General features: G+C 44.3%; 1 protein-coding gene across 2 annotated transcripts in view; it reads right to left on the bottom strand.

The window, feature by feature from the left end:
* GOLGA4 (golgin A4) overlaps nt 1-14,347 on the bottom strand; it is a 92,507-nt gene extending 78,160 nt beyond the window's left edge. For both annotated transcript variants that reach the window (XM_069958507.1, XM_069958508.1), the window contains exons 1-3: nt 14,082-14,347; nt 7,810-7,902; nt 302-355 (exon numbers count right to left, since the gene is read on the bottom strand). In XM_069958507.1, coding sequence (XP_069814608.1) covers nt 302-355; nt 7,810-7,902; nt 14,082-14,144 — 210 coding nt within the window. In that variant the 5' untranslated portion in view covers nt 14,145-14,347. The remainder of the gene's footprint in view (nt 1-301; nt 356-7,809; nt 7,903-14,081) is intronic.
* Nucleotides 14,348-19,708: the final 5,361 nt, after the last annotated feature.

The raw sequence follows: 19,708 nt of genomic DNA, 5'->3' as shown, positions 1-19,708 counted from the left end.
GTGTAAACGGGGTTATGTTTGGTTGATAATGATAAAAAGACAGCATGTCTCTCCAGTCCTCCAGCCGCATCTTCAGAATGCTCCAGAATGATTGACAGCCAGAGGAGGCAGGGTCTAAAGATACAGCCGAAGAACTGAAGAGACATGCTGGATCACAAGCAGCGGACTTGCCTGCACATTTTTTTTTAAAAAAAACATGGTAGGTACAGTGCAAAAATGTAAATAAAGAATTCAAGGATTCAAAAAGGTATACATACCCTGTAAATCACAAGTAAATGCTAAAATAATATATAGAACTTACCTGACTGGAGCCGGGATCACTGCCATTCATGCTGTCTGAAGACCTTGATACATTCTGTTAGAAACAGTTAAAAGTATTTATACATGTGCAGTGTGGGGGTTAACTGGGATTATTAGTCACAGCTAATAGTGTCACTAAAAAAACACAGTCTGTTTGATTTGCAAAACCAGAATTATCTTTAGTCTAGGAGTTTAGCGCTAAATGTATACAGGACAGGGTGGAAAGCAGACTAGAGAAAAGTGCAATTATGAATGCTTAAAAAACGCTTAACGCGACTGTACCATCAGTGTTGCATGGATAGAACTGCGCTGGCGCAGGGAAGGCAGTGCCGTTCTGTTTGTGGGCACCGGCCGGGGGTGAAGCACTGGAGGCGAGGCCGGCTTGCCCCCAGTGATGATACAATTCTTTAAAAAAAATAAAAAATAGACGGATGAGCCTTGATTTTTCTCTTTTCTTTAAATGGAAGTCAATGGAAAAATAGATCCAAATGGATAAACCCAGCCTAACCTAAACAACAAGTCGGGTACGGGAGGGAAAGAGCAGACATGTCAGGACAAGGCGGCAAATTTGCTAAATGAATGTAAATGAATGTATTTGCAAAAATATTTAGCTTGAGGAGTCCTACACGTTTACCTTTATTTTAAGCAGGGTTCACACTGGAATTTACTGTCAGTTCAATGGGGAAAAAAAAAAGAAATCAAAGTATTTGTGTGTATCCGTATTGATCTGTTTTTCATTGACTTCCATTATAAACAAAATGGATCAAAACACTTTTTTTTGTAGCATACACTAAAACGTGGTCGACAAAAAAAAAAAAAAAAAAGGATGCATTTTGATCCATTTTTTTATCCGTTTTATTATAACGGAAAACATAAAAAATTAATTATCCTGTATACATAAATGCACAAACTTCTATTCTTATAAGCAAACTACCAGGTAAATAGCATGAAACATATGAACATATGTTTTGGTATATAGACGTTTTCCCCTAAAAGTTACTGTATTAGTGAGATGATAATATTATAATTAGATGACATGCTAGATAACTTAATTTCTCGAAATTAACATTTCCCACTCACCCATGCAATATGTTAATTAGTGCCTGAACACACACATTACAGAAAGCTACTGGCGTCCTCGCCATCTGCCGCTGAAGTTTTTCCTTCAATAAAGATACAATATTTATGGAGTGCCCTCTATATTCCTCATTTTTCTATTATGTGAAGCTGTGATACATATAGCACATTTTTTAAAAAAAGTTTACAGCATCTTTTGGTTAATGTTATCACGCAAGTGTGTCTAAGTATGTCTGTTACCTTCATCCTCTGTGCCGTTCCTGTGCTGTTTATTCTTAAATCCTCTGCCCAGTAAGGCTGGGTTCACACTGCGTTTTTGCAATCCGTTTTTTACAAAAAACGGATGAAAAAAACGGATGCATTTGTGTACATCCGTTTTTCCATTGACTTCAATTGTTAAAAAAAAAAAAAGGGATCAAAACGGATCAGGTTTTTTTTTTTTTTTTTTGACGGACACAAAAACGTAGCTGACACTACTTTTGTGTCTGTTAAAAAAAACTGCTCTGTTTTGATCCTTTTTTTTTTTTTTTACAATGGAAGTCAATGGAAAAACGGATCGAAAGGCACGCACACAAATGCATCCGTTAAAAAAAAAAAACGGATTGCAAAAACGCAGTGTGAACTTAGCCTAAGCTGTTAGGAGTACTGGACGCTACCTCCCCTAAAGCACTGATCCAACCCACCCCCTCCATTGATAATCACTGGGGGGGGGGGGCTGGCTGAGGGAGAATCACTGTGCACGGAGCAGGGCTACGGCCCTCAGCAGTTATGTCCCTTCTGATGATTAAAAATAGAGGAGGGTGGCCAGATTGGTTCTTGGGGGCGGTAGCCAAGCCCCCAATGCTCCTAACGGATTACCAGGCAGATGATTTCAGAATAAACAGTACAGGAACGGCACAGAGGATGACAGTAAGACACATGCCCACTAGGGAGCTATCAGCAAGTTAGATTCGTTCGTGTTGTAATATTGTCGGATCTGCTTAGGTCCAGTAATCTGTGCAGATTAATTTCTTGATATATCTTTATACCACTGTTTTAGTGATGCAGAGCATCAAAGGGCCAACATTGAGAACAGCATAAGGTAGAGACTCCTGAGCTGCATCACTTAATTTTATCTTGTAGCAGTTTTTTCTAAAACCATTTTTTATCCCGTGCAGCAAAGGCCAGTACAATAATCCTCTCAGTGGATGTGTGAACTGTAGTCCTTGGTATTTACAATCTGCCAGTACTCACTACTAGGTGCAATTCACTGACAGCTTGCTGTCATTAAGAGATGGCAGAGGCTTATGAACAGGAGTTGCACTACGCTAAGATGATAAACAGCAACTGTATGGGCAGGGAGGGACTAAAAACCCAGTCCTACAAGCAGAGTCCTCAGATAGGGCAGTATAAGTCTGGAGACAAATTCCACTTATAAGATGAAATTCAGGCTGCCCACTGCTTCCACTAGATCACTGGGGTCAAACGTGTGGCAAAACTACAATCATGCCTAAACAGCCAAAGCTTTGATGGGAATTGTGACGTTTGTGAACAGCTGGGGGGGGAGAAACATGCTTGACATCTACATGAAGTCTAAGAGTATGTCCCAAGTGTGAATGATCGGCCGTAGTCATGCTTGGCCATGTTCTATGGGACCTCTGACAATAGCTGAGCACTGTTCAGAAGTCCCCGAGGTCGAATTCCCACTTATGTGATACAAATCCCCAGTCATGTGCATAAGGGATATTATTAGTGTAATCTGCTGTATAAAAAGGCAACATTACATTTACTTTAGTGGCAGCAGGCAGCTGGATAAGCTAAGCCACTGTATATGCTATATTAACCTAAAAAAACTGGGACATGAAGTAGTTTTGTCTATGATCTGAAGGAAAGTTGCCAAGGAATAAACTATCACTGATGAGTCCTAGCCTACATCTATAAAAGCAAATCAGCCACCCCCAAAATGCCAAATGAACCACCATACTGTACATCTCACTAAATGCATTAAAATCAGCTCTCTGAACATTGTGTGTGCTTATTTTCATAAAAATTGCCTGTCCATTACACTGGTAGTGGGCAGCCATTTAGACCACGTTTTATGGAACAATATTGCATAGCTCTGATTTTTCTTTCATAGGTATACCAGTAAAACCATGCATTTGATGTGCTTTAGCGGGTAATAGAGATTTGCACGTATAACTTTGCACCCTGAGTTTACCTGCAGCTCATCCTTATATCCTTAGGGGCAAAAAACAAAAAAAAACAAAAACTAAAACCTAAGAACCTGCACATTTTTAACATAATGTAAGAAAACAAGACAAGGACTGTACAAAGCTTTTAACACTGTGTGATCCATGCCTTGCAGAAGACAGTAGAATGTTACTTAGGCCATTTTTGTCAATTAGTTTAGTGATTATTGATATTGAACAATCAAGATATTGAACAATCAAGAAAATTCAATTACATCCGAAACCCATAATATATATTACTGAGGCCTGGGACTATTATGCAGCCAAATGTATGAGCCGTAACTGTCTGTAAATATATACATACAGACCACTAAAATACTGACTAGTAATAGTGCAGGGCAACATGTCAGAAGGGGCAAATACTGCAGTGGCCTTGTTAAGAAAGAATTAAGAAGAAGCCTTTGCATTCTGTCACACAAAAAAGTTAATTACATTAAAAACCCACATAGAAGCAAACAAAGGTTTAGTGCAGGTTACTAATACAAAGCAATACGGGATTACTACTGGAGGGGTCTAGAAGCAGATCTAGAGCATTTCCACTTCCTGATAGGAATGGGTGGACTCACCACACTGCCACTCTGGGGTCTGGACCGTTTGGTGTGGTCCAGAGCAAAAATAGTGTATTCAGAGAGTAAAGCAGGCTCTGCTATCATCCCGGCCAGCAGCTGTGCCACACAATACAATGGAATGAGGAGACAGACAATCAGAAGTGTATTCTCACATTGCATTTCTTCCTCAATAAAGGATTCAAAGAAAGAAAAAAGCTGGAGTGCATTAGCATAACCCTGTCATCTTCATAGGGATGAATGTGCATGTCAATAGGGTCATAATGGGTATTTACTGCCCCCAACGCATTTTTCTTTCTCAGTTAAGGGGGTCGTACGGGGCTCTTAAGTGTTGACAATCATCTCTCCAGTTAGTACAAACCCCAGAGACATGGCCCATCTCCATCCAGTATTTGGAAGGAAAATGGACCTTGCATGCATGGACAAGAAAATGGACTACTGGGGAGAGGTATATTTGAGCCCTTTAATATGGATAGACAGCTTTACTGCTCCATTTAGGCTAATAAAACTATGTAACATGTAATAGTGACCCCTGAATATGCTAAAACAAAGGTGCAAAGCATGCAGATGAATGTCTTTGCTTTTCTGCTCAGCCCTGCTTGTGAAAACAGAGTGGTATACCGAGTCAATAAAAGTCTTTGAGACTTCCTACAAACCTAGATAACCCTCACTTAGCTTTCACAAGCAGAGCTGAGCAGAAAAACAATGGGATGGATGGAAGAAGTTAGACGAATGATTCTGCCCCTTCATTTTAGCAGTCAGTGGAACTCTTACAACCTAAAACCTACCTATTAAAACTTAACACGTCACCAGGTACCTTTTAAATAATTGACATGATGTACCAGGTACCATATTCAGAGCTTCAGACACAGGCAGATGGGTGATAAAGAAATCATTTGTTTTATCTCCATTTGCTGATGGCCTATTGCAGAGTGATAAAATTGCATTTTCACTTTAAAGCTAAAGCGCCAGTGATGCTGAGCCCCAGCATGAAAACATATTCCCTACCACACCCTCCCTGAACATCATTTGGTCAAGAAAAGTAAAGGTGGGGAGGAGGGGTGCATGATGGCTTGGCATCACTTAGGTGGCACCTCAGCTTTCAAGGGCAAATGCAATTTTATAACTCTACAATAGGCCATCACCAAAGTTAAAGGGGTTATCCAGCTCTGTAAAAACATGACCACTTTCCCCCTACTGTTGTCTCCAGTTTGGGTGGGGTTTTGAAACTCAGTTCCATTGAAGTAAATGGAGCTTAATTGCAAACCGCACCTGACCTGAAGACAACAGTAGGGGGAAAAGTGGCCCTATGACCTATTTGACACATTCTCTTTAAAAACTTACACACTGGTGTTTCACAGTTTATAATAGAATTCCGTTTTTATTATCTATTTATTGTTTTATAATAACACATGTACATTATATAAGGCAATGTTTAAACTGCAATGCATGGGCTTTTGATCACTTTTGATACAAGATTACCACAACATGATATATACATAGTATCCCGTGCGTATAAGAATCCTGTATGCTACAGTCATCCAGTTCTATAGATAGATCATATGTACTAGGAATATGACCCATCAGTAACATGAGCTGTAATGCTTATTGAAACCTGGTTATATAACATTTTTGTGAAAAATATTTTGTGTATCCAATTTATGTAACTAAATGGGGTTGGTTCTGCAGCATGAGAATGTAATTCTGCAAACACTGATCATATAAATGAGGCAGACTGCCACATGTGGCTATAGGCAGGGTTTACACCGAGTTTGGGCAGGATACTAGCAGAGAGGGGAAGAAAATATACTGACATATGCTGCAAAATACATCAGCATTTACTGACATACTGCTTGAATGCACTGTGAACCCAGCATTTTCCCTCACAGTGAGGAGCCAAAGCTCTATAATACTGACAGCGCTAGCAATGACCTGATTTCTAAAAAAAAGTTCTTAGATAGTTAACACAACTGAAAAATTGCAAGGTCTTGAGCATTTTGCTCTTGAAGGTTAAATAAATTTATATATTAATAGAAAATTCAGGGGATAATTTTAATCAATTCACAGGCACAACTATATTTAGACATATTCAGTCAGTAAAATCAACCACAAGGCTTGTCAAAAAATTGTAAAAATAAATATGCATATACATCCTAGATTTGGACCATTTAAATTACATTGACTGAAAATATAAAACTATTGAAATGTTAGAATGTTCAATCATAATCTGCTGCAAATCCATGATAAAACATGCATGTGTTAAGGTAAATATCACCCAGTGCATTAAAATCTTCAGTGATCCCTCATACACATATTTGGTTTAATTTTTTTAAAATCATTGGAGATAAACACAGTCCCATTCTTCTGAATCGACATGCACCTGCCTTCCTGGCTCCAGCACTGGGGACCTCTGTCATCCACTACGATTCCAAGTATCTCAGCCGCTGACTGACCGAGCGGGCCTGATACTTCACGACCCTGGTAAGAACCAGAGCGGGTGACAGCGGACCCCAGCACTGGAGCCGGGGAGGTCAATGCACGCTATGTTTCGCCACCTCCGACGCCAGCTCTTCTGTAAAAAAAAAAAAAAAAAAACTGACACCCTTAACTGAGGTTTTGTACAATGCATGCCTATAGAAACAGGGTAGGCATCCTGTTAAACCATCAATAAAGAGAATAACTTGAGGGCACTCACCGTTAAAATGAAAAAAATCTTTATTTAATCTTCCTTAAAAAACATGTATTCCTTTATACTGCAGTGGATCGGGACGCCAAGCTACAGCTGATTACTAGTAATGGAAGGAAGATTAAATAAAGATTTTTTTCATTTTAACGGTGAGTGCCCTCAAGTTATTCTCTTTATTGATGATTTGCACATATTTTTTCCTGTGTGAGCACCTCCGTAAATTTTTCCACCTCCCCTCACTGCTACCATGTTATTAGCCATCTTAATCGGATAGTGCCAGACCGCTGTATCTTATAGACTGATATCCTGTTAAACCATTCTGCTTTATTCTGAAATCCTCTGCCTAATAACCTGGTACGAGCACTGGGAGCATGGCTACAGCCCCCTGAGCACCGATCCATTGATAATCATTAGAAGGGGTAGACCCCTGGGACCCGTAGCATTGACCCATGAACAGCAATCCCCCAATGATTATCAATGGAGGGGGCTGGCCAGGGGGCAACCAGACCAGTGCTCCTAAGAGCTTACTGGGCAGAGGATTTCACAGTTGACAGCACAGGAACGGCGCCGTGGATGAAGGTAAGAGACACGCCTTCATCCTCAGCGCCCTGTGCACACTAGGGAGCTATCAGCAGGTTAGATTAGTCAAACCTGCTGATAGTTCCCCTTTAAACATGATGCAAAAATGTGATGTGAACCTACTAGCTTTGCTGCAGTGCTAGCATAGTGACACTTCATAGACTCTGTTCACCTCTTGTCTGTAAAGACACATGAACAACAATTACCTACAATGTATCCAAGAAATAGGACCCCATTGTTAGTGATAAGATATCCCTTTATAGCTATGTTCAGTTATTATTTCAAGAAATTAAACAGTAACCAATCCTGGGGCATCTAACAAATATCTCTGGTCAGATATTAAATCTGAAATCACCACTAGTTATAGACTGACCTCTTTGTCTGGAGTAGCCACAACGTCATCCTGTTGGCTGGTCACTGAAGAAGTACGACTCCTGTTGCCAGACGGTGACACTCTTGACTGTACCTAACAGAGAAGAGCTTATTGAAGTAAATGAGGGTAAGCTTACAATGTAAGGTTTCCATTACGACTCCACAATGCTCCCTTGTTTGAATGACAGCTTATAAGCAGAATCTAAAAGCTGATCCAGTCTGACTGCCATTTTCTCTCACTTGGTGGAGATTTAGTCACTGTCCTCAGCAGGAGCAAGTGAGTGCCAACCTGTCAGGTCAGAGATCGCTTGCTCCTTGTTTCCCACTCACTGCCGGCGCTATTACATGTGCTAACAGTGAGCGGGTAAGAGCAGGGGGCTGCTCGGGCAATTGTTAAATCATCCGGGCAGCCCATAGTAGATAGTGGCAGTCTGCTGCCACCGCTCCTACTGCACAGTGCGTCAGCAGCAGATCATTGCTATCTGGATTGTTGGTCTTTCAACATGTTACAAGACTTCAAAAGACAACGATCAGCTGACATTGCGTATGTCGGCTGATCATTGTCTTTTATTACACAAAGCGATTATGAGCAGAAATAGCCAATAATCGCATTGTGAAATGGGGTCTTTACTGTCAACCATATCCTCTTTGTCCTCCTGGATAAACTCGATGGACATGCGTTTGTTTTTAGCAATACTAATTATTTTAGGTACTGTATATGTAAAACCTACCTAGCTGTAATCGATGGTCATACAGGTAACCACACCATCAATGTGACTAGCTGATAAAAGACACCACTGCACAAATGTACAAACATGGAACGGCCCATTATACCAATCTAGCATGACCAATGAAATCACTATTTTAAATATCGGTATAGATGTCATTGGCCACAATGGCTGAAATAGTTTGATCATGTGTTAAAACAAACCACTTGATCTGAATCCAAGTAAGGACCAGAACTGAACCTTGTCTCCACCTAAATTCTATATCTAAAGCTGGAGACACACACACACACACACACACAAAGAGTAACAAATGCAGCCAGGGTATTCGTACATTGGATTATTTGGACTAGGCAGCCATTGAGGACAATTTCTACAAAATGTAACCAGCCCAGAGGGCTTATTAAAAGAATCAAATGACTGTTTTGCATGCATACATATGGAAACAAGGGCACCAAAAATCCACAGCAAATCCACTAACTGCGGCCTAATGTGGAGAAAGACAATTACAATGCCAGATTTGGGCAATACAGCAAAGTAGGTGAAGGAACTTCCAACCCCCCTCATAAGCCTGACTAAAGAAGAGTCCTCACTAAGGGCCCTTTTACACAGAAAGATTATCTGACAAAGATTTGAAGCCAAAACCAGGAACAGACTATAAACAGAGATCAGGTCATACACGAAAGCCTGAGATTTCCCCTCTTTTCAAATCCATTCCTGGCTTTGGCTTCAAATCTTTGGCAGATAATCTGTCAGATAATCTTTCCGTGTAAAAGGGCCCTTAGGGTAGTATTACACGGGCCGATGAAGGCCCGATAATAACTGTAAACGAGCGCCGATCTGCTCGATTGGCGCTTGTTTACTGGGCCTATTACACGGCCCGATTATCGTTTAACAAGGGCTGCAGGGACACCGTTACCGAGGTCCTTGCAGCCCTTGCTTTTACTTTATACATTACCTGTCCAGGCTGCAGGGCTCTTCCTTGGCTAGTGATTGGCTGAGCGGCCTGTCAGCTGAGACAGGCCACTCTGGAGCTGGAGCGCGCAGGAACCGGGGAGAAGAACGCAAGAGGAGCCCTGCAGCCTGGATAGGTAATGTATATCGTCAGTCGCCGGCTGCGCACCGCTTTTACACGTAGCCATGCGCAATTATAGGTTCACACCTATATCAACGATCAGCCGATAACCACGACCATCAGCTGATCGTTGTATTTATTACACGGAAAGATAATTGGCCGAATCGGGCCGATTATCCTTCTGTGTAATAGTACCCTTACAGTACAGCACTTCAAATCATTCTCTTTGCCATCTCCATCCATTGAAAGAAAACCCTTAAAAGGTAACTAATCAGCACAATGGTTCCCAGCCACTGTGCAGCTCGTGGCACCTGCAGCAGTAGCTTTAGGAAGTAGGGAAAAAGTACTTTTATTCTGCCGCTCAAGGCAGGGAGAGGGGCGGCAACTAGTCATCTGGGCAGGAAGCCACCAATGACTAGTCACCGCTCACTGCCTCTCAGCGTGCAGTGCAAAGATGATTGACAGGCAGAGAGGCCCATTAGTCTCAGATAACCCATTTGGCATTATTTAGGTTTCATGTACATGGCTGTATCATACACTCACTTTCACACATACTGTGTTGCAACGATTTTGATGCAGCAGAATCTGCATTATATCAGCAGTGTATTAGAATTCAGTGGGTAGCAGAACCCCAAACCTGAATGGGATCACAACTTAGCTCCTCAAGCTGTGTAGTAAGCAGTGGAGCCCTACTGAAAAAGCACAGACGTGATACAGCTAAAGACTATTAATATAAAAAATATCACACACTTCAGTGATCTGAGAGAATAAAACCCGGAACCAAGCTCTTGTCCAGTTCAGTTACTTCTACAGAGAATAGTTCTATTACACCGACTGATCCTGCTTTATGCTCTTTCACAGCTCACCCTGGATGCCATTCATTGAATGGGTGCAGCTTGTTCAAGAGTGACTGCTAATCACAGACCTGTATAACTGGCTGATTTCTCTTTTCCCAAGAGGGGGTCCATAAAGGTTAGGGGTTTCCTGTGACTTTTACACTAATGGCTTATCCATAGGATAGATGTCCATCACCCCCACCATTCAGCTGTTTGGCAAACCATATATCCAATGAACAGGACTGTGAGCAGTTGGCTCCATTCATTGTGTAGTGGTGTCACCAGTTTGCTGCAGAACAGTTCCCATTGACTTCAGTGTGAGCTGCGCAGCAGTAACCCAGCACAGTCTCTGCACAGTGAATGAAGCAAACTGCTTCAGACTTCATTCATCGTGTATATGTTGGAGTCTCAGCTCTGCTAACAGCTGACAAGCACAGGTGTCGGCAACCTAACAATCAGACAACCTAACAATCAGACAACTTATTATAGATAAAAAAAGCCACATACTGCTACATAGTTAAAAAACTGTCACTGCTGAGACCCACACAATCTCCCCAAACTGTCCGTAGTATGGAGTGGATCTCGGAGCTTATGATGCCAGCAGCTCTGATACTATTATGGTTACTACAATGGTTACTATTGGAAAGATGGCACAATTCTGGCTTATAACCTGCACCACATTGTTATGAGTTTCAGACAATTATTGCAAAAGATACCAGTCTATGTGGGAAAGGGCAGGAGGTGTGTGATTCCGTGCACACTGGAGTAAGGGTATGTGCACACTACAGAATCCCGACGGAACACCTGTCTATGTGGGAAAGGGCAGGAGGCGTGTGATTCTGTGCACACTGAAGTAAGGGTATGTGCACACTACAGAATCCCGACGGAACACCTATGTGGAAAAGGGCAGGAGGCGTGTGATTCTGTGCACACTGGAGTAAGGGTATGTGCACACTACAGAATCCCGATGGAACACCTGTCTATGTGGGAAAGGACAGGAGGCGTGTGATTCCGTGCACACTGGAGTGAGGGTGCGTGCACACTACAGAATTCCCACGTATGACCAGCATGCGGCGGCGCGCATCTCCGCCCGTGCCATAGACACTATTCTACGCACGGGCAGATTCCGCTAAAAGAAGTGACATGTCAATTCTTTTGTGGAATGCGAAATCTGCCCGTGTGTAGAATAGTGTCTATGGCACGGGCGGAGATGCGCGCCGCCGCATGCGGGTACGAGTGACGGAATCCGCCATGGATCATACGTGGGAATTCCGTAGTGTGCAGGCACTCTAAGGGTATGTGCACACAGAATCCCGACGGAACACCTGTCTATGTGGGAAAGGGCTGGACGCTTGTGATTCCGTGCACACTGGAGTAAGGGTATGTGAACACTACAGAATCCCGACTGAACACCTGTCTATGTGGGAAAGAGCAGAAGGCGTGTGATTCCGTGCAGACTGGAGTAAGGGCATGTGCACACTAGGGATGCACGATGCACCGAAATATCGATACTACTATCGATATTTCGGGCAAAAAAAAGGGTTTGGTACCAGGATTTCCTGGTATCGATACGTTATGTTAAACTGCACTATTAGGCAGCTTAACATAAGGTATAGCGCAGAGAACACGGCCAGCAGCTATCTAAGCGCTGGCCGTGTTCTCTGTATGCCTCTCCCTGCTCCCTGGTGTCCTCTTCAGTTCTCCCTCCCTCCGCTCTCGGCGACGCCAATTTCAAACAGCTGGCACTTTGCAATCGCTTGTGTCGGCTGTTTGATTGTGTAGATGCCACTGTCACAACTGACAGCGGCATTTACCCCTCCTGAGCCCGCTCCATATGCAGCGGCCCGCTGCCTGTGTCTCTCTGATAATACGATCCGGCTTGGCCACACTCTGTTATCAGAGAAATGGTTTATGCAGAGGAGCCGGAGGTCTGGGCAGCTGGGGAGAGGGGGAGAGGGAGAGCGGGAGGTCAGAGGAGCTGGAGCTGCACAGAGGTATCCGCGGCTGAAGAGGGAGAGCGGGAGGAGGCTGAAGAGGGAGAGCAAGAAGTCCCGGAGAGGAGAAGGGGGCCCTGCAGCACATGTGAGGAGCCAGCCGGCTGGCAGGTGGGGGAGGTGGGCCAGGGCTGTGAGGTGCCGACATCAGCATAAGTAAAAGCAATGCATAGCAGAGCTGTCCAGGCAATGTATAGCAGAGCTGTCTAAGTGATCGCTGTCCAGGCAATGTATAGCAGAGCTGTCTAAGTGATCGCTGTCCAGGCAATGTATAGCAGAGCTGTCTAAGTGATCGCTGTACTTGATACACAATTATGTAAAAAACTTAAACTATTTTTAACATAATAAAATTTATATTATTATATATTATAGGTATTATATTTCTATCGTTGGGTTTTTAAAAAAAAATATTGAACTGGTATTGAGTATTGAACTGGTATTGAGTATTGAAATAAACAAGTTAGTATCGGTATCAAACTTAAAATTCTGGTATCGTGACATCACTAGTGCACACTACAGAATCCTGACGGAACACCTGTCTATGAGGGAAAGGGCAGGAGGCGTGTGATTCCGTGCACACTGGAGTAAGGGTATGTGCACACTACAGAATCCTGACGGAACACCTGTCTATGAGGGAAAGGGCAGGAGGCGTGTGATTCCGTGCACACTGGAGTAAGGGTATGTGCACACTACAGAATCCTGACGGAACACCTGCCTATGAGGGAAAGGGCAGGAGGCGTGTGATTCCGTGCACACTGGAGTAAGGGTATGTGCACACTACAGTATCCTGACGGAACACCTGCCTATGAGGGAAAGGGCAGGAGGCGTGTGATTCCGTGCACACTGGAGTAAGGGTATGTGCACACTACGGAATCCTGACGGAACACCTGTCTATGTGGGAAAGGGCAGGAGGCGTGTGATTCCGTGCACACTGGAGTAAGGGTATGTGCACACTACGGAATCCTGACGGAACACCTGTCTATGTGGGAAAGGGCAGGAGGCGTGTGATTCCGTGCACACTAGAGTAAAGGTATGTGCACACTACGGAATCCTGACGGAACACCTGTCTATGTGGGAAAGGGCAGGAGGCGTGTGATTCCGTGCAAACTGGAGTAAGGGTATGTGCACACTATGGAATCCTGACGGAACACCTGTCTATGAGGGAAAGGACAGGAGGCGTGTGATTCCGTGCACACTGGAGTAAAGGCAGACTGGCTTCACATTATGACTGTCAGCAAACTGTGTGATGCCGGCAGGTCTGTGCACGGACAGGCACGAGCCCCCTGATCCTAGCGGCACACTGACTACATAGGTCGCTGGCCACACATGCTTGTGGTGTGATATGGTCTGAGTTAATAAACACATCTATTTGTGTTAAAGATGCAGCAGATCCACCTGACAGCCAGGGCTGCTGGGATACATTTATTCCTGTGTATTGTCCATTTACATTGTATGTTTGGGTGACATTTCTGCAACTGTCTAATTTACCTGAATTGTCCTGATGCAGATGCATAGCGCTGATAATCACAGAAATATGTGCAACAAAACCGCCCAGTGTGGACTGGCTTCTAGACACACCAGTAAAGCCGGGAGATACACGTGACACCTAGTAATCCTATGAGCAGAGCTCCTGTCCTCCATACCTGTGCCTGGTGTCGCACCGAGGACTGCTTCTCACTGATCTTCTTCTTCAAATCGCTGAACATGGTGCAGGCGGCGGAGGGGGCAGCAGGACAGTATGAGAAGTGGCAGCAGCTAAGGAGGAAGGACGAGGAGCAGGCTGGGCTCTACAGGGTCACATACTATACACACAGACACGGAGACCAGCACCGACACTTGTTTTACAGGTTACGTTACAGTCCCCGGCTCTTCCTCTTCCTGGTGGTCACCTACACTGGCACTTCTTGACGCGCAGGATCGTCTGCGCATGTGCGGCCAACGTGGAACTACGGGCTGCTGCAAAGGACAATCCACGTGCACCGTCATAGCTTCTGTGACCACGCCTGGCTATTGTATATGGCAGGAAAGTCTTGTCACCGAGTTGCCCAGAGCAATGCACTCGGTGTCTTCACTTTCCTCACCGGTAGTGTCGGCAGCTCTGGTTTACCAGTGCGCTTCAGGTTGCCTTGTACTGGCATACACCATAGCCCGAAATCTGTTCCTATCACAACTTCTAGAACAAGGATGGGGAACCTTCACCCCCCCCCCCCCCCCAGTTGTTGCAAAACTACAATTCCCATCATGCCTAAAGCTTCGGCTGTCCAGGCATGATGGGAATCGTAGTTTTGCAAGGTTTCCCATCCCTGTTCTGGATAGTCCTGAAAAGAAGGTGCACAGGCCAGCTGGTGGATAGTGTCTGCACCATGTTATTATGACACTAGTGTAGTCTGAACCTACCGAACAGTTCTCACTATCTATAGGAGGATAGTAAAAAGTGTGTGGAAAAAGACCCCAAAAACTGTATCTTATCCTAATCAGTAAAAGAAAATTTCGGTGACACATGCCCTTTAAGTGGCAATGCTGTACATCACTACTTGACGCCATTCACAGTCCGCCTACCCAATAGGGAAGGACAGTGTGGATCCCTAAGAGATGAGTGGCAAAGATCAGCATTACCACCTAAAGGGATTTTGCAACCAACAATACTAATTGGGGGAGATTTATCAAAGTATCAGATCAGATCAGATTCCACCTTTCATTTTCCAAAGAATCTGTGAGGTAAGAAAAGTGGAATCTGGTTGCTAGGGGCAACTGAACCAGTTTCACTTTACACCAGTTTGATAAATCTACCCCATTGTTTCTCCACAGCAGTGGCGGTCTTTGGCACCAAGAACCCCAAGCGATCGCTTGGGGCCCCCAACATCCAGGGGGGCCCCCACGCCCCGCTCTTGTGCTCAGGGCCGCTGCCCCACTAGCTGCTGCCATCTGAACTGTAACTATGAGCACTCGTAATGAGCGCTCATAGTTACATGCAGCAGCACTGACAGGGCGGGAGACATTGGCTCCCTTCCTGTCAGTCACTCTTGTGGCTGCAGGAAGTGTTTTCCTGCGGTCACAAGTGGCCGCTCTGTCCTTGTGGTGCCGGCGCTCCAGTGACATCACTGGAGCATCAGCGCCAGGACAAGGGGAGTGCGGCCTCTTGTGATCGCAGGGAAAACCCTTCCTGCGGCCACAAGAGTGAAGAAAAGAGGAGACGCCCGGACCCAGGTGAGTGTGTTTGTTTTATTGTGTTATATACTATATGGGAGGGGGAGCACACAGGGGTCTGTGTAACTGGGGGAGCGCACATCGGGGGTCTATATAAATGGGGGGAGCACACATGGGGGCTATATAACAGGGGGAGCACACAGGGGGCTATAGACTACTGGGGCTTCACAGAGGGGTCTATATACTACTGGGGTCAGCACACAGGGGGTCTATATACTACTTGGGGCAGCAGAATGGGGTCTATATACAACTTGGAGAGCACACAGGAGGTCTATATCCAAGTGGGGGAGCACACAGGGGGGCTATATACTACTGGGGGAGCACACAGGGGTCTATATACTACTGGTGGGGCACACAGGGGGTCTATATACTACTGGGGGAACATACAGAAGGTCTATATACTACTTGTGAGGCACACAGGTGGTCTATATATAACTGGGGGAGCACACAGGGATCTGTATACTACTGGGGCAGCACACAAGGGGTCTATATAATACTGGTGGGGCACACAGGGGGTCTATATACTACTGGGGGAACCACACAGGGGGTTTATATACTACTGGAGGAGCACACAGGGGTCTATATCCAAGTGGGGGAGCACACAGGAGGTCTATATCCAAGTGGGGGAGCACACAGGGGGGCTAAATACCCCTGAGGGAGCACACAGGGGGCCTATATACTAGTGGGGGAGCACACAGGGGGTATATACAACTGGGGGCAGCACACAGGGGGTCTATATACAACTGGGGCAGCACACAGGAGGTCTATATACTTCTGGGGGAGCACATGGGGGGGGCTATATATAACTGGGGGAACACACAGGGGTCTATATACTACTGGGGGAAGCAAACAAGGGGTATATACTACTGGGGGCAGGACACAAGGGGTATATACTATTGGGGTTAGCACACAAGGAGTATATATTACTGGCAGTAGCGCACAAGGGGTATATACTACTGGGGGCAACATACAGCGGTCTATTGTTTTGGAATGCGTCGAGGGGGGGGCCCAGACATAACTTCGCTTGGGGCCCCAGAAATGCCAAGACCGCCCCTGCTCCACAGTATAGGTGATGAGTGTCTGATCAGCAGGGATCTGACTGCTAAGGTCACCACTGACCATGAGAATGGGAATCCTGTGATCCCCTCTCTTCTTGATTTCATTGGTAGTTAGATATGACTGCTGCTCCATTCAACTGAGTGGGCATGACAGAGGTAGTTTAGCACTGTAGGTCAAGTTGGCAGTCATCTGAGAGTATTTGAACCCCTAAAAGACAAAGCCCGAAATGGCCTTAAGGACCTGGCCAATTTACAGTTTTGCGTTTTCTTATTTTCCAGATCATCTTCTAAGAGCTATAACTATGTTATTTTTTTATTTTTTTTTAGGAAGAGGTGTACTTTGTAATGGCGTCTTTCAATCTACCACAACATGTATGAGAGAACCCCCAAAACATTACTTATGGGGTGAAATTGAGGAAAAAAACACAATTCTGCAATTTTTTATTTTTTTTTTGGGGGGGGGGGGGGTTCGTGTTTACGTAATGCACCTTACAGTAAAAGTGACATAATATATTTATTCTATAGTTCGGTCTGAATACAGTTGCAGTATGCAGTTTATATAGCTTTCCTAATGTTTTACTTTTTTTATTAACAGCAAAACTTTTTTTTTTTTTGCAAAAAGGTGGGATTACAATGGCCGTATTGTGACTCTTATAGTGGCTTTTATTTTTTCACGTACAGGGCTGTATGGGGTGTCAATAAAATATTTAAAAAATCATCAATCTTGGAGTTTTCTTACCGCTTTTTGTTTACGCTGTTCACCCTGCGGGATCCATATTGTTTTATTTCAATAGACGATTATGCACGCTACGGTATATAATGTTTATTTATTTTTAATTTTTGTGTTATTTATAAAATGGAAAAGGGGGGTTATTTAATTTTTTATTGGGGTGCGGGCTAAGGACTAAGGTGTGTTTTTAAAAACTTTTTACATTGTTTTACTTTATACTTTTTATGTCCCCTTAGGGGACTTTAACATTTTTACATTGGATTTTTAACACTGATCATGCCATAGCACAGCATTGATCAGTGTTATCTGCGATCAATGCATAAAGCCTGCCTGTGGCAGACTTTATACACTGATCTCCAATCTCACTGCCGGGAGGTAGGTAAAGTACCTCTGGCGGGGGTCCTGATCGGGCAATGACAGGAGCTGCAGCTCCTGTCACTGTGTTAAGTGAAGGGGCACTGCAGGGGTTAATGGCAGGTGGCCGCGCGATCGCGACAGCCCGTCATTAACAGTGAGGACCTGGCTGCATATAGCAGCCGGTCCCCACTTGCTATGAAGTGAGTTCGGCTCACGAGCTTACTTCATAGCGCGGCTGGACCCACTTGCGTCATGAGTCCTTAAGTGACAGGACTCCATGACATACCGGTACGTCATGGGTCCTTAAGGGGTTAAAGGGGTACTCCAGCAATAAAAAATGTATCAAATCAACTTGTGCCAGAGATTTGTAATGTACTTCTATTAAAAAATCTCCAGTACTTCTCAGCTGCTGCAAGTCCTGCATGAAGTGGCATTCTTTCTGGTCTGGAGATTAGGTTTTCTTTCAAATTTAGTTTTTATTGAACAAAAATAAGAATAAAGATAATCATATCAATATAAGTCTCTCAGAATGGATGAAACAATTTCCAAACTATTAATATTTTGAGATAGTAAGCGAGCCATTCTGGAGTGGTGTATGAAGAAAGAAAGGGCAAAGACAGGTTAGTGGGGTGGGGGGGGGGAAGAGGGGGGGGGGAAGGAGGGGGAGGGAGAATATGGTAGGTAAGAGAAGGATTCCTTAAACTAAGATCCAGTCATCCGAGCAATCAACATTCACGGCCTGAGACTTACTTATAGAGTGCTTGACATCTCCAGGTGTTCCCCCGGCATCACCGAGCGCCTCCACCCCGTACATAGTCGTCCACATAGGACTGGGAGAATTGCGTTGTAATTTTAACCTCAAAAAGAGTGATTGTTTAATGAGTGTCAATGGAATGGAATGAGGAGGACTCCTTGAAGGAAGACCAGGCTTGCCATATATTGTAAAACTTCCTGTTGTTTTGTAAGTCCTCAGCGACTAATTCCTCTAACCTGTGGAGTTTATCTACTTCCTCGATCCATTCCACCAAAGTGGGGGGGATTGAGGACTTCCATCTCCTCGCCAAGACTGTCTTAGCCGCGACTAAAAGGAAGCCCACAATCGAGTTACTGTTGCTATGTGTATGTCCAGGAATCATGGATAGTAAGACGTGTTGTGGGGTGTTGGAGATCTTGTGATCTAGTAAGAGATTTATTGTATTGACTATTGAGGGCCAGAAGCCTAGTAAGGCGGGGCACTTCCACCAAATATGTAGCATGGTGCCTCTGTCTCTCCCACATCTCCAGCATGTATCGTCTGCAGACGGGTACATTTTTGTTATTTTGGATGGAACCGTGTACCACCTTGAGAGAAGTTTAAAATTTCTCTCCTGGACGCTGCAGGAAATTGAAGTTTTGTGGGTCATGTGAAAAGCCATGTTCACCTCTTCTGTGGTGAAAGATGTATTTAGTTCTTTTCCCCAGCTGATCAGATAATCTGGGGGGGTGTTACACACCTCCTCCAGGAGCAGGTTGTAGATTTTAGATATTGCTTTTGTGGTGGGAGAGCCAGAAACACAGAGCTTTTCAAAGGGCAGAAGACTTCTATTTAGTTGGAGTAAATTTTTTTGCCTATGAAAGAAAGCAGTGAGTTGGTCATATTGGCGGGCTATGTCTTGTTTGAACATATGTGACCTTTCCTCTTTGTGTGGAATCTCTTCTAAGGGACTAATCTCTCCTTTTTTTATGAGAGAATGGTAAGTAATACCTGCATTTGTTGGCATACCTAGAAAGTAGTGTTTGTGGAGCGCTGGGAGGAAGCTATAATTATTGCCTAGGGGGATAAGGGGCCCGTTCGCTTTAAATAGACGGTTGTGTGGGTGTTTTAGTGAGTTCGCTAGAGCTACAATAGAGGCGCTAATGGGCGAGCATGAGAGAGCTG

Source organism: Dendropsophus ebraccatus, chromosome 2 (assembly GCF_027789765.1).
Source record: "Dendropsophus ebraccatus isolate aDenEbr1 chromosome 2, aDenEbr1.pat, whole genome shotgun sequence".
In the NCBI taxonomy this organism is placed as follows: domain Eukaryota; kingdom Metazoa; phylum Chordata; class Amphibia; order Anura; family Hylidae; genus Dendropsophus; species Dendropsophus ebraccatus.
Note: the sequence above shows the minus strand (reverse complement) of the source record. Positions and strands in the feature narration are given on the sequence as shown.